This window comes from Numida meleagris, chromosome Z (genome assembly GCF_002078875.1).
Source record: "Numida meleagris isolate 19003 breed g44 Domestic line chromosome Z, NumMel1.0, whole genome shotgun sequence".
Lineage (NCBI taxonomy): Eukaryota > Metazoa > Chordata > Aves > Galliformes > Numididae > Numida > Numida meleagris.
The window spans coordinates 59,075,490-59,088,574 of NC_034438.1; the positions used below are offsets into that span (position 1 = coordinate 59,075,490).

Here is a 13,085-nt window from a genome sequence, read left to right on the forward strand (position 1 = left end):
AAGCCAACCAGAACAGTACAGTGTAGGAAACTGAGAACTCTTCATTTAAAATGCCTTCCTGTCTGTGGGGGTATCTGTATCACCTTCCAGCTCCACAAGCAGCTAGGAGAAATAACAGGCTTAGTTGTATCAAATGGACTCTATTGGTTTTATTAATCTGTGTTACACATACAGGTTATTTTTTTGAAATACAAAAAAACAAACATCCTTTGCTAAGCACTCAGTACAGCTCACAGCATTCTACTACAGAGTTTCATACAGTGTTTTCGTGCAAAGGGAAGTACAAATAAAGAATCACATAGGCTTGAATTGTAAAAAAAAAAAAAAAAAAGGAAACAAAGGAAAACGAGCAAGCAGAGGAGTTAGAGATGGGTGTCTGCTATGGGGATTCTTCTAAGCTCAACAATCTGAGAGTTCGCCATGCTGCCCCCATCCTGGCTGCCATGGCAAGATTCGTTGTCACTGACACTGAGACCGGCACCTACAACAGAGAAGACAGAAAACTCTTAGGAATCAGAGAGGATGGAGTCCTGAAACAGAAATGGTGACATTGTGCCCTTTTACAGGGCTGCTCTGCTTCATCCTGATTGTTGAAGTTCTTTGAAACTCTGCAACAGTGTGGCAAGCTGTCTGGTATTGGCCAACAATTCTGAATACTCAGATTATAATATTATCTGATGTAATTTTTTACAACCCAGATACACTTTTTCACAATTCCACTGTCAGTCACTTTAATTCCACTGGTAAACAGCACAACAGCTCTTCAGCAGTTGCCTTGAAATCACAAAAGCATAAATCAAGGCCTGTTTTAGGCTGGGTTCATGGACTGGCTGTTAGAGTTTGGTATTTCCAAGGACAGTTTCATGAAGAATTGACTTTTAATGATATAATTTCCCTGTTAAATTATAATTCCAGCTGTTTTAATAGGATTGTAATTTCAACATGAGAAAATATGCTGAATAAATATTTTTTAAACCCACATTTGGCACAAGCTGGTGTATCGTGTTTTTCTTCTGCTGTGTGAGAATACTAGCCTTTGGACAATGGAAACTTCCAAAACATGTCTGGGAGAGACCTCAGGAGGACACCTTCTCCATCTTTTTGTTGCAGGAGTTCTGCTAGCTAGCTGCTTCCTTGTTGCTTTTTTCTCTTATTTGTGTAGTGTGAAGCACAGGTACCTGCACTACTTTTTATAAAGTAGTTTTTTACAGACTACGTCACAGAACATCAATTGGAACTATAAATTCCAATGCATTTCCAGTTCCTTCTGTCTTCGACTTGTAGAGTGAATCCTAAAAAATAATGGGGTTCTGTTAGTGTTCAGATCATCTGGGCTTAACATTTTGGGCCATACAGCTCAGAGCTGCGCATCGGTGCAATCAGGCATGGCAACTTCCAGACAGACTGATGGTCTTCCAGTAATGCCACTTTCAAATAATTAGGAAAGTTATTCATTTCAGGCAGAAGTAGATCTGAACTACACTCAGTTAAAGGGAGTTGCAGAGGAATGACACTTGGCACAGCAAGCCCTCAACATTGCACAAGGGAGGCAATGATTTCCATTTTTATACTAAAACACAACTTTAGAGATGTCTGTGTTGTACAACGAATCTCATGTCTGTCTCAGCTGACGTTCCAGGGTTTCCACCTTGCTTTGTTCTGGTGTTTGGGTCTTGTGGAGAAAGTGCATTCAATCACATCTGTCACAGGAGACCCAAGCTTGGGTTTGTATGACCCAAGCTCTTTAAAGACTAGCGACTAGCGTCAGACCATGATGGGAGTAAAAAGATATCGATGGATTGGTATCATAATAAAGGCAAGAAGATTAGGGTCTGAATCATTACAAATCTTGTTAATAAGTGTACCGAAGATAATTAAGCCACACTTACTCATATAAATTTACATGCACATTTAACCTTTTCATCAAATTACGGTTCTAATGACTAAAACCTGTTTCAAAGTCCTGGGAAAAACAACAATTGCATGAGCAAATCATTTGTTTTTTTTCTTATCTTCTCTAAAACTGTTTGTTTTAGAACGGAAACATGAGTGTAATAGAGAAGATAAATCTGACTGCTGTATTTGCCATTTGGTGACAGAAGGACAAGGTGATAACTGTGACATAAATAAGGTACTTAAATGAAGAAACAGAAATTCTTATTTTGTGTCATTAACATTGGAAGTCACATAAAAAGATTTATTTCAGCTAAAAAGGATACAGATTTCAAAAATGGAAAAATACATGACTGAAAACATTTAAAGTTATATTACAGAATCTTCTTTTTATATGTCCATGCTGAAGATTTTAAGGCGAATATTGGACTGAACAGGGTTAGAAACACATTTGTCGTAATGGTGGTTATACTGAAATTATTCACTATGGGGTTTCTGGAAGAATCTTGTGCTGGTCACTATAAAAAGATCAGTTACCAGACTAATCTGCTATTACACCACACTTATTCTTAAATTTCATATATGCATGCTTTGTGGGAAGTTAAGCAGGGATTTTTTGTTGTTAGGGACGTTCTTATCAGGGATTTGGCAAACCTGAGACTGGAGCACGCTACTTGAGGTTTACAACAACTCTGTTCAGCTGCTGATACAAACTATTTAAGAGCTCATCCTTTTTAGGAACGAGAGCTCAGGTGTAACCAGGATACCAGCTCACCAAACAACTGACTGGCTGGGAAGGGTGCAACTGTTTACACGATGGAGTTTGAGAGAGTTCACAGGTTCAGCTTGTCCTCAGATTAGAGGAGAATTTAAACATAATCCTATCCAAAAATGCATGTACTCCCTTAGAGATACTGGAGCTGGGTGGTGGGTAAGTATGTGGCTGGCAGTATTACTTTTCCCCAGTTTGAAGCAACTACTTCACAAAAAAGACTCAAAAGAATGAGGCCTTTCTCATTTTGTATCACAGGACCAGCTAGAAATTGAAAAATCACACAGCTTTGCAAAATCGACAAGATCCCTCCAGTGACATCTGCTGTTGAAAGACTACCAGTGCATGCCTACGTGCACTGAACTACAGTTGTTATCATTTACTTTCACTAAAGCATTTTAAGTGAGATGCGGTTTGTTTTAACTGTAGTCATATCTTGGAGGAGGTTTTTGTCTCATAAGCACTTCTATCTTGTTTCCAAAATTGATCATAATTTATGTTGAATGCGTAAGGTACATTAAATAGAAAACTGCTACATGGCCCATTCATTAGTACTTGTTCATTACTACTTGTAGGGTTTTGACTTCACAGAAATTACACCAGTGGCATTTTGCCACTGTCTACAGCTTATCCCCCCCACTGACAATCTCCAGGGCATTCTACTGTGTATCTTTCAGAATTTTAAATTTCAAAAGTTTCTCTGATTCTGGATACTAAACATGAGATGCTTAGTTCCTAAATTGGTTACCTAAAGTGATGACATCAAAGTTTAAATACATGCTGATTTTGGAACCCCAGTTCCAAAACTGAAAAGTATGAATTAATTTATAGCACATTTTATTGTCATAACTGCGTTTGTGTGTGCTTTTTTTTTTTTTCAAATTTATGTAGCAGATTTTTCCAAGTATTCTCCAAGTAGAATATTTATTTAATATTGACCACTTTATGCCTCTATTTAGAGCAAAAATACACTGACACTGCAGATGGGGAAAAATCCTATGCTGATACTCTCTGATACATATTTGGAAAGTGCCATGTGCTAGGCTGCTATTCCCAGCTCTGACCCACAAATACCTTTGCAAGCAGCTTGCTACACAGGTGGGTCATAAGTCGGGACAGGAGGGGCTTACAGCCTCTTTCAAAGGTTTTGCCATGTTTTGAAATAGAATGGTTTGGTTTAGTATGGTGCATCATGAAAGGGAGAGAACAAGAGCATTTGTGGTGGAAACATGGATGGATGCTAAGAGACCAGTAAAGCTGTCATGCATTCAAGGAATTTATGCATTAGAGCAAAGCTGATGGACAGACTGCTATTCGGAGATTCCATCTATTTTTTAGTTTTTATCTCCCCAGACCTAACCAACACAGAATTCTCCAGAGCATCACGTTATAGCGGGCTTTAGCTTAGATGGCTGCAACATACAATTCTCTGACAATCTGGAAGGCAACTGTCCTATTAAATTGTCTATTGGTAATAGGCAGAAGAAGTAAGAGGCAAAAAAAAAAAAAAAACCTAGTTCAAAATTATAACATTTTTGAAGTTAATTAGTGCAATTAGCAATAACAGATTAAAAATAATTATGGCTTCAGTGACAGAACAAGTCCAGCTTTTGGACCTTTTGCACCACATAAAAAATTCTGTGGCCCCATGATGCAAGGTTTGTGTAACATTAGCATAAAAGCTGGATACAAAACTGCACATAACTAGCTAGAGACAGAGCTGTCTGCCTTCCTCTGATCCAGTCCATGTTCCAGGTTAATCTGTAATGTGGTTCAGCATTAATGATTACGGAACCAAGGGCTAAGTGCATAGTTCTGCCACACGTCTCTTTAGCAATCAGGTAAAGTGTGCCAGTGCATCTATTTGTGCAGCTGTGCTGCAAACTGCAAATTACTAAACCACTGCAAGGCAAAGAAGAAAGCTGTGCAGTGGAGGTTTCTGTGATTGTTTTTAAGCTGTATCATTTCAGCCATCTTTTATTAATACCACACAGTGTGGCCAGCTGCAATGTGAGAGTAAAGCAGGATGTCAGAAATGAGATTTTAGCTTTGCTGACAGCAAAACAGACCTATGATTGCACCCTCATTCTCACTGATCTTGGCTGCCAGAGTAAACCTCATGTCTGCAAGCACTGAGCATAAATTAAAGTAACCTTCAGACAGCTCCAAACTACATAAGCAGAAAGGACAGATGAAATGCAGAGAGGCATAAAGGCATTTCTGCACATTCCTCTGCTAATCAATGCTGATCCTCATCCAGCCTTCACAGTAGGAGCTAATATTTTAGCACTGCTAAGACTGAGTTTGGTTACAGATTGACAGTTTTAGGGAATGACAGATAATGAAGGTCTCTATTTCTGCTTATTAGAGGTAAAATTCAAGCAACAGCATAGCAAGCATTTCTCTTCTACCTCTATCCCCAGGAGCCACGCTTCTCAGTTCAGGAATGATAAAAACAGCTGATATGCTGCAAAAGCACCTTTCCTCTGCTCTCCCCGGAGCTTTTCTTTTCCCAGACAAGGAATTCTCAGCTGAAATAAAGTGTGGACTATGAAGGTGAAAGAGAACTACTTATGGGCATCTTGGCTGCTGATACGTTTGAGTCTATTTGGTGCTGGGCTGCTGCTTTGAGCTGGGACTAGTGTGAGTGAGCAGCAGGTTGACAGCGTGGAGTGGCTGCAGGAGAGGAAGAGGGTGGGGAGAGGAAGGAGAGGAAGGAGAGGAGAACTCTCTGACCTGAGCTGCTGAGGTTTCATGTGAGAACAACTAGTGATGCAAGAGAGGAAGAAGAAATGTGTAGGCAGAAGGGACTGGGGACTGGCTCCTGTCAGTGGCTGCTAGCTGAAGCCTATCAATTCCCTTCAGCTCAGTGGATGAGGTAACAGCAGAAGACTGTCATGAAACACAGATAAGAAATCTCACTTTCTTGTCCCTTTTAATTGCCTCGATGTGGTCCCTCATGCCATCAAAGCACCTTGATTCATTAGCCATGCATTGCATTGGAGAGTAAGTTTGGCTGGTAGTAACGAAACAGCAATGATTTCCATTTTTAGAGAAACTCACATGTCTTCGTTTAAAGCACGTGTTGAGCTGCAGCTTGTATCTAAGGCAGTAGCTGATAAACATTTACTTTGATGGTTAAAGCAACTCTAACCTCAGTACCTCCTCTTCACTTTGGTTTGTTCAAGTGTATGTGGGGCTGGAACTAGACGGGACAACTGTTTTTTCTTAGATATAGGGGAGCTGTGGCCCTGTAACACTGCTTGGCCATGAGAACAGGCAGTGAGGCAAAAGGTACAGGTTCTACTGGAAAAAGTAATGTAGACAAAAGTTTTTTCTCAGACTGTGCCTTAAGGCCCCAGTTTCAAATCCTACAAGCTACAAAAGGCTCACAAGAACAAGTGATAATATAAATACTAGAGAATACAATAGTAAAAGTTAGGGAAAAAAAAGTCAAAAACTGGTTCAAAACTTACTTCTTTTTGCAGGACAGAAAATAAGTAAGGATGGAACTTGAAGATTTATACAAAAAATCAACCAATGCTAAAAAGAGTTGTGGTGAATTGTTTTAACCATCACTTTTAACTACTGTTGTTGCCTAGATTTCTATTCATGATTTAAAGTTCAGTCTTCCACAGCGCACAGCATTTACCCCAGTGAATAAGCCAGCTGATGTCAACTGAGCTGTTCAGGCAGTAAACACTGACTGCAACACTGGGGATGTTATATTTATATGGTTTCCTATGGCATTAACATCCTTTAAATAATTTGATTTCCTTCAGAATATTCTGAAAGGAGTAAAAAATGAAAGTTAGACATTTGAAACAAGGGTTTGCAATTCTAAGCTTATGCATCCACATTTGAAAGCCTTCCCCAGAATCTTTAACTGCACAACAAAGAATTTGTAGTCTGCAAAGTTTCCAGGAAAATCAAAAGGTAAAATAGAAGTTTTGTGACAATCTTTATAAAAAATATGATTACGTAGCACTAGCTCAGTTTTAAATCATCCAGTTATCTCCATAATCAGAAGAGTTTTCTGCAGTGGCAGTTGGATTAAGAGATTAAGCATGATGAATAAGCTGAACAAACTGTCCCTTCATTAGCATTCCCAGTATTCTACTCAGTTCAAATATTCTCACTGGTATCACTGAGAGGAATTACCTGCTGAAGTGTCAGAGACCTTAACCTGATAATTCAGCCAGTTGTCTTCTGCAGGACTGCTGGAAACCCACTAGCTTGGTGAGGTTGTCCTCAGGATCACTCAAGCGACCTTCTGTTATGTTCCTGAGGGCCTCACCAAGCTAGCTTACCTGTATTTCACCTGTGCCTACAGGGAGTGGGCTTGGGTTAACATCTGCTAGATCTTATCAAGTGGGACTCCTTTGCCTTTCTCGTCTTCTTATCAGAAGTTCTCATGTATACTTATCTCTGAATCAGGTTTTGCTTCATTTCTTCCACCTAAGGCCATGCCTGGCTGCCTATTTATGTCATCATTTGAATAAACTAAGGTTTCGTTGGTGGAGTGGGAGAGAAAATAGAAAAGCAACAATACACTGAGAGTAAAGCTGGGCATTTTAAAGACTTGATCTCTAAAAACACTGAGAAGACTCTGACTACAAATGATTTGGTTTGCAGGTGTAGTTTGAGCATAGACATTTAGAGCAGCCTCCCCAAAGCTTTGTTATCCAGCAACGTAGTGAGCTCATGCAAGCATGGTCAGCTCTTCTGCACAGCCTTTGACATGGTCCCTCACCACATCCTTCTCTCCAAATTGGAGAGGTATGGACTGGAAGGATGGACTGTTCAGTGGATTAAGAACTGGCTGGCTGGACACAGCCAAAGGGTGGTGATCAATGTTCTATGTCAGGGTGGAGGCTGGTCATGAGTAGTGTCCCCCAAGTCTCGGTCTTGGGACCGGTGCTTTTCAACATCTTTATCAATGAGATAGATGCTGGAATCGAGTGCACCCTCAGCAAGTTTGCAGATGACACCAAGCTGAGCAGTGCAGTCGATACATAGGAGGGAAGGGAAGCCATCCAGAGAGACCTGGACAGGCTGGAGAAGTGGGCCCACGAGAACCTAATGAGGTTCAACAAGGCCAAATGCAAGGTGCTGCACTTGGGCTGGGGCAATCCCAGGTATTTATACAAACTGGGGGAAGAACTCCTTGAGAGCAGCCCTGCGGAGAAGGACTTGGAGGTCCTGGTGGACAAGAAGCTGGACATGAGCCAGCAGTGTGCACTGGCAGCCCGGAAGGCCAACTATGTTCTGGGCTGCATTAAAAGAGGAGTGGCCAGCAGGGAGAGGGAGGGGATTGTCCCCCTCTACTCAGCTCTTGTGAGGCCCCATCTGGAGTACTGCGTCCAGGCCTGGGGCCCCAGCACAAGAAAGACGTGGAGCTCTTAGAACGAGTTCAGAGGAGGGCCACCAAGATGATCAGAGGGCTGGAGCACCTCTCCTATGAAGAAAGGTTGAGGGAACTGGGCTTGTTTAGCTTGGAGAAGAGAAGGCTCCGGGGAGACCTCATTGTGGCCTTCCAGAACATGAAGGGAGTGTATAACCAGGAGGGGGAACGACTGTTCATGAGGGTGGATAGTGATAGGACAAGGAGGAATGGTTTTAAACTGAGACAGGGGAGATTTAGGTTAGATATTAGGAGGAAGTTTTTCACACAGAGGGTGGTGATGCTCTGGAACAGGTTGCCCAAGGAGGTTGTGGATGCCCCATCCCTGGAGGCATTCAAGGCCAGGCTGGACGTGGCTCTGGGCAGCCTGGTCTAGCAGTTGGCGACCCTGCACTCGGCAGGGGGGTTGAAACTCGATGATCTTTGAGGTCCTTTTCAACCCAGGCCATTCTATGATTCTATGATATGATTCATTAGAGTTGGCTGTTGTGTTTAGGCAGAAATCTATCTAGCTTATTTTTCCAGTGTACACCAATTTTCAGGCCCAAATGTATTTTTTACACTGTGAAATATAAATATTTTTCTTACACTTACATGCTATTTATGAATTTATGCTTTTTCTTACAAAAATATATATAAAATAAAGACAGGCAATATATGTATTCTATACATCAACTCAAAAAAAGGAACAAGGTACAAGATGGCCAGAGTCTAAAGGCAGCAAGTTAGCTTTTTAAGAACTTGTGAAAAAAATGTCAGAGCCTCCAGTCTGCTGCAACATTCTGTATGTCTGTGAATGATCATGAATTAAAACATATTTTTGCAGAGTCCTTCTCTGTTATTTTAGATAGTCCACACAATATTTTTAGCTCATAGAATAACAGATCAAGCCAAAACAATCCCAGCTTGTATTTTCAATGCTAATCAGATTAAATTAACAGTAATTGGATATCATGAAATTGTGACACCATAAGAGTGAAGAACAAGGCAACAGTCTGAGGAACGAGGAATCACTCACCAGTCTTTAATGCAAATATTAGGTCATCAAACTCCTGTGATTCCTCATCAGCAACCAGGGAGCTGTTACTAAATCCAGAAGGGTGGAAAACATTGCCATTTTGCGGACTCTGCTTAAAGGCAGAACTAGCTTGACTAGCAGGCTGCAAAGATGCTCTCTCCCAGTCTGCTGGTACCTGTAAAGTTTAAAAAGACACAGAAATGCAATAATCATAAGATCTACACTGTAAAAATAATTTACATGACTGCTATCTTGAGATAACAGACTGGAATCTATAACCAGAGCTGAATTCAAGATCAGATTTAGAGCCAGCTATTCAGTCACTTCGGAATTGAACTAGGTAGCTTAATTTAAATATATACATACATACATATCTGTACTCAAAACAAGTCATTTAACCTTGTGCTTACTACACCTGCCTTACATGTCTCAAAATGTTAAAAACATTTTACTATTGCTGAACACTGGCTTCTGGCATGGAGAACTTATAAGTAAAAGCACTGAATAATTCCAGCCAAAATATGCCCTGTGGCTCTCCTCCATCACTGCTTGTTCCTTCACTGGAGCCTGTCTCTCCCTTCTACAGCCACTAATCAGCATTACTCTGCATTTAATGATTTGCTGTTGTCAACTTATTGCTTTCCAGAATCTACCAATACAATCTTTTAAAGTCATTTATCAGTCTTTGAAGGTGTTGGTGTGCAGCCCTATAGCTTTGATATTAACTTTGCTGTATTTCATCTGCCACTTCATTTTAAAGTGGAGCCACACACACACACACACCAAAAAAAAAAAAAAAAAATCACAATTTCAGTTCATTACAAAAAGGTTTTGGTTTTTTATTTTTTATTTTATTTTTAAAAAATCTATCTCCTCCATAACTGTGGTGCAAAGCCAAAACACTGAACTCTAAACATGTACATTTTATGACAAAATACATTTTCTTGGCATATTGCTCATCCATTGCTTGGGAGACAAGAATATATAAGTTTGCTACATGGAGCTGAGAAGCTATGCTGTCCACTATTCTGGAGAGTCAGACACCACCGTAAGTGACATTCTGAGAACCCTAATCAACTTAGCAGTTGGACAGGAGGCAGCTGAGCAGCTTTAACACCCTGACAAACCAACAGTTGAGCAGGCAGAGAAATGGGCAAAACAGATGTAGTTGAGCAGCTTGGTTTCCACAAAAAGGTTTACTAGAGCTGACATGATTCTTTGAAATATTTCAAATCCATTAAATCAGCTGGATATTTTTCATCTCCATCAACACTCAACAAACATACATAGCAGCAAAAGTCACTGTGGTTTACTACAGATAGTAAAAAACAGATACCGGCAGCACTCCAGTTCCAGAAATGAAGAGATTAAAAATCATCTCCCTCAATATTAACAGAGCATGACTTTGTGAAATTTGAAACTTAAAACTCATCTTAAGACCTATAGCAAGCTGAAAGAATTATCCTGGTATTTTCATTTCTTGTGTCCTACTTCTGACAACACTTTTACCAACCTCTGTAGCAAATTAAACACACAAGTAGAAAGATAAATTCCCTAGATGGGATGGTGCCAGCAATTTGTATGTTCCAAGAATATCATCATGGCCAAGGATAACATTTTTTTACAGTAAAAGGAAACATTTCTCCCATACACACACTTAAAAAAAAAAAAACAGAACTGTGATAATTATCATCTCATTCACTTCACTGCAGTATTACCATTTATAAGTACATTTTTCACACACAACACAATGACCATATAGCATTGTCACCTCTTCCATAGCACTGATGAGGTTCTGAGTGGACTTGCTGATCTCTCCACCTGCAGCTGGCAAACCACTGCCATGTGTGAAGAAAGCAGATCCTGGAGCGCTGTGTCCATTCATGTCTACAGTGTAACTTGCTTTCACAGGGCAACAAAGTTGATTGTGCAGGATGAAATATACCACAAAGACATAAAGACCCTGGAGCATAGGGAGAGAAAAAGAACATCGATATGTGAAAGGAAGGAAGTTTAGATCAGATTTTGAGCACAGTTACAGCAAGGTCCAATACGCTGTAACAGATCCCTCCCTTACACCAGAGGTCCATGCCTCGCAGGGCTGCAGCTAGTTTCTCTGGATAATAAGAGAAGATATCACTGTCAATCAAGAGCTGGACTAAAAGTAAGTTCACATCACAAAGGCCTCCAGTTAAACACTATCCTTCCCACAAGCAAACAAACAAACAAAAAAGAAACACAACCCAAAAGAGTCATTGAAAATCATTATTTGTTTGAACACATAGTTCCACAGCAAAACAAAGTTCACAACAATGAAAGCAGTTTTACAGTTGTCATAACAGAGAAAATGTGGTTACAGGCTGCCTTTGCAGTAGGATTTGGCTGTTGGTCCCTAGCTACAATTTTTTTATTTTGTTACTGACCTGCTAGTTCTTCAGATTTTTGCCCCAGTTTCAATCTGCATTTCTGCTGTTCCAGACACCAAGTTGTAGCTATAGATTATATTCTCTACGATATCCACTAATTTAACGCTGTCTTTCATTTGTGATTACTATAAAGGATCGACTGTGTGTCTCTACAGTTCTTCTTTAAAAATTGCTAATTTTGACCTTTAAGCTTAGCAAAAAAGAGTATTATAACCATGTCTTCTGTTTGCATAGAAATCCAGTGATTGAATTTCTGAAAATGCAGTCTGACTTTCTCCTTCTCTAATTATTAAACTACACTGACACTGAGTGAAAATTATCCATTTAAATTAAGGAATCAACCAAATCAATCATTAATAAAGAACGGGTTAACTGGAAGTGTGCGTAAAGAAGACCTCAGGATTCTTCTTGATTACTGCAGTTCAGTTACGTTTACATTGCCTTTTATATTTCATCTCGTCCTCTAGATCCCTATAACCAATTGTACTAAACAGAACAATTTACTGGAAAGGAGCCCATTGGCATGACAGTAATAGCTGGGATTATAAATAGTAAGGAGTTTCATCTAATTATATTTGGGAATTTTTAGTACAAAGAACTTTGAATGTATGTTGAGAGAGCATGTTTATTGCCGCTCCTATAAAGCTAGCAACATAAACAACGCTTCATCCACAGATCCATAATTTCTAATGCCAAAACTGCATAACAGAACAACATATAATAACAGTTTGGTCCAAAGCTAACAGAAGCAAATGGGATTCAGTGGGATTTCAGTCTCTGCTAGTGAAACTCTGGAAATGCTTACATACAGCTGCTACAAATCCAGACAGCTGCACAGTTCTGTGTCAACTTTTTTCTTTCTTCTTTTTTTTTAAACAGCAAACAGAAAAACAAAAGTGTCAAAAACAATTATTTTAAAAGAACAGTTTTCCACTTTTCCATATAGTTGTTTTTTTTTTTTTTGCCATGAAGATTCAGAGCACTTAACTGAGAGACTTACAAAGGAAATTTCTTTGTGATTCATGTAAATACATTCCAAAAAACTGATGTAAACACATATTGCACTTAAGAGACACTAAAAAGGGACTAAAATGTCCTTTCCTTCTCTAAACAAATCCAAGGACTCTCATGTAGGTCAAGCATAATGGGACCTGCAAGTGGAATTCGTCTAATGTAAGTTTAACGGATGTGTAATGGATAAGAGTTCTAAGAAGAATGGAGAGCAGTGGTGACATGCAGCTCCAGAATTCAGAACAGCTTCTGGCATTCCTGTCTCCAGGGACATAGCCATAAAAGTCACACATGCATTTTAAGTGGTTTTGTATTTTTCAATAAAACCAGTTAGTTGCCTGCTTTGCACAGCTGTCTTTCAGAATCAGAGGGACACCAGGTTCCTTTGAGAAAGGTTGATGCTGTGGTGTGCTCCTGTGCAGGCCAGACTGTGGACACATTCTTCCAAAGCAGACAAACACAGAGTACAGCACCACAATTACCTCTTTAACTTCAGTTCCCTGATTTAAGTCTCAGTGTGTTTCAGGCAGCGCTATTTCTGAAGAACTATTGCTATACCAG

General features: G+C 39.8%; 1 protein-coding gene across 1 annotated transcript in view; it reads right to left on the minus strand.

The window, feature by feature from the left end:
• Window positions 135-13,085, minus strand: part of ADGRV1 (adhesion G protein-coupled receptor V1) — a 257,698-nt gene continuing 244,747 nt past the window's right edge. The window contains exons 88-90 of the mRNA XM_021381087.1: window positions 10,859-11,050; window positions 9,088-9,262; window positions 135-481 (exon numbers count right to left, since the gene is read on the minus strand). Coding sequence (XP_021236762.1) covers window positions 363-481; window positions 9,088-9,262; window positions 10,859-11,050 — 486 coding nt within the window. The 3' untranslated portion in view covers window positions 135-362. The remainder of the gene's footprint in view (window positions 482-9,087; window positions 9,263-10,858; window positions 11,051-13,085) is intronic.